The 2,245-nt window shown below is 49.7% G+C and overlaps 1 protein-coding gene across 1 annotated transcript; it reads left to right on the top strand.

Moving 5' to 3' along the window:
- Nucleotides 1-330: 330 nt before the first annotated feature.
- On the top strand, nt 331-1,640 carry LOC129090514 (uncharacterized). Its single transcript, XM_054598161.1, is given in 2 exon segments — nt 331-1,519; nt 1,522-1,640. Coding segments are annotated over 2 exon segments (1,308 nt in total).
- Nucleotides 1,641-2,245: the final 605 nt, after the last annotated feature.

Genomic DNA, 2,245 nt, shown 5'->3' with positions numbered 1-2,245 from the left:
CAGCAGCCCCCCCCCAGAGGGCCAGGTCGTATCGCAGCAAACCCTCTCTGCCCTAGAGACATTACATTCTGCATTTGTTTTCCCCCAATCTGCACTATCAACCCATGCACATGCATCCTTTCACCCCAACATCCTTTCCTCTTCTCTCCCTCCTGCCTTTCCTGCATCATCTACCTTGGCCAACTTTGCTCCGCCCTACATGAATCCAGCTACCTCAGCTGCTCAGACAGCTCCAACAGCAGGGGCCCATAGCGGAGCAACCGGCCAAAACCTATTCTTTCCTCTTGTTTCTGCTCTTCCCCCTCCCTTGCAGAACCACCCAGACCGCCAATGTTAACCAGCTTCCTAATACAAGGTTTCACACACGGCTTCCACCCAGGTTTGCAGGTTAAACCAGAACAGTCCTATACATGCCATAATTTGAAATCCGCCATCTCCGAGCCCGACATAGTTGACAAACTCCTGGCTCAGGAAGTCAAAGACTCTTTCATGATCGGCCCTCTCCATAGCCCACCTTTCCCCATATTCAGAATCAGCCCCATCGGCATAGCTACTAGGAAATACTCAGGAAAAAAGAGACTTATAATAGACCTCTCATCCCCCCACGGCTCTTCCATCCCAAGCATCAATAGCCTAATCCCGAGCCCGGACTACTCCATGCAGTACACCACAATCACCAACGCCGCATCCCTCATTCGCCTCGCAGGTCAAGAAGCCTGGTTGGCTAAAGCGGACATCATCAGCGCCTTCAAAGTTCTTCCGATCCACCTCGAATTCTGGCATCTTTTCGGCGTCCATTGGAAAGGCTCTTATTACTTTGCAGTGTGCTTGACCTTCGGCCAAAAAATCTTCGACTGCTTATCCGAAGCTCTCTGCTGGATCCTGATCAACGTCCATAAACTTCCGTACGTCATCCACCTCTTAGATGACTTCCTCACCGTCACGCCACCTTCCTCACCCCCAGCACACGGCCTCAACACTTTAACCTCAGCGTTCAAGGAACTCGGCGTTCCTCTGTCTCCAGAGAAAACCGTAGGCCCCAGCACCTCCCTGGAATTCCTCGGCATCACCATCGACTCAGTTTCACTCCAAGCATCCCTACCTACCGAAAAAATCAATCGGATCTCCTTACTCATTTCAAATTACCTCCTGGCCCCCAAATGTACCAAACACCAACTCCTTTCACTGTTAGGCCACCTCAACTACGCCATTCGCATCATCCCCCAAGGTCGATCCTTCTTGTCCCACCTCCTTTCAGTCGCCGCCTCCGTCCCAAATCTCCATGGCCACACCTCCCTGGACAAAGCATGCAAAACGGAGCTAAAACTGTGGCACCAGTTCCTCTCCTCATGGAACGGCATCTCTTTATTTTACGACGACCACATCACCAAGCCGGAAGACATCCAGCTGTTCACAGACGCAGCCCCCTTCGGCGGCTTCTACGGCAGCAAATGGTTTTTCAGCCGAATAATGCAGTTCCGTACGTTTCGGCCCAGCAACAAATCATCTCATCCCTCACCCCTTCTTCGGCAATCTCTGAAATGTATCCGGTAGTCATAGCAGCCATTCTTTGGGGCCATGAATGGTCCAAAAAGACAATTGCTTTATATTCAGACAACAGCTGTCCGGTGGTCACGTAGACATCATCAACAAAGGACGGTCACATTGTCTAGACATAATGCAGTTCATGCGTAGCCCACCAGGCCCTCTTGGTGAGTTCCTGGAGGAGCTTGACACACTAGTCTCGCACTTCCATGACTCACCTTGGTTTCGCAGCAACAATTCATCACTTGACGTAAACAATATCCTGACCCTCACGAACTTCATCACGTTGAGACACAAGAAAAGAGGAAAACGCCCATTCACTCCTCAAGTTCAAGCCTTCCACTATACGGGTCTACATAAGCGGAATCAACTTATTTATAATGGGATGCTCTTCTTTGTCCTCAGGAATGTGAATGCTCATAAAACCCAGAAAGGTGGGATCATAAAACATGGGGTCACCCAAAGAGTTACCCCAAGTCTTATCTTCAGATAGTCCAAGCACAAAGGATAAAACCACTCAGTGCCCTTATAGGTCATGAGAGAAGTTCCTGAAGGTAGTTGTTAGGGTTAGATCGTCTCATTGACACTTAGATTTATATTGTCTTGGTGGACCTCCGCTACATATACCACACTCACCTGCCCACACAGCTGCATCTGCTGTAATCAACTCACTCGTATATAAGCTCCAGTCACACACACA

Source organism: Anoplopoma fimbria, chromosome 4 (genome assembly GCF_027596085.1).
Source record: "Anoplopoma fimbria isolate UVic2021 breed Golden Eagle Sablefish chromosome 4, Afim_UVic_2022, whole genome shotgun sequence".
Classification (NCBI taxonomy): Eukaryota; Metazoa; Chordata; class Actinopteri; order Perciformes; family Anoplopomatidae; genus Anoplopoma; species Anoplopoma fimbria.
This window is presented reverse-complemented; position numbering and strand designations above follow the sequence as displayed.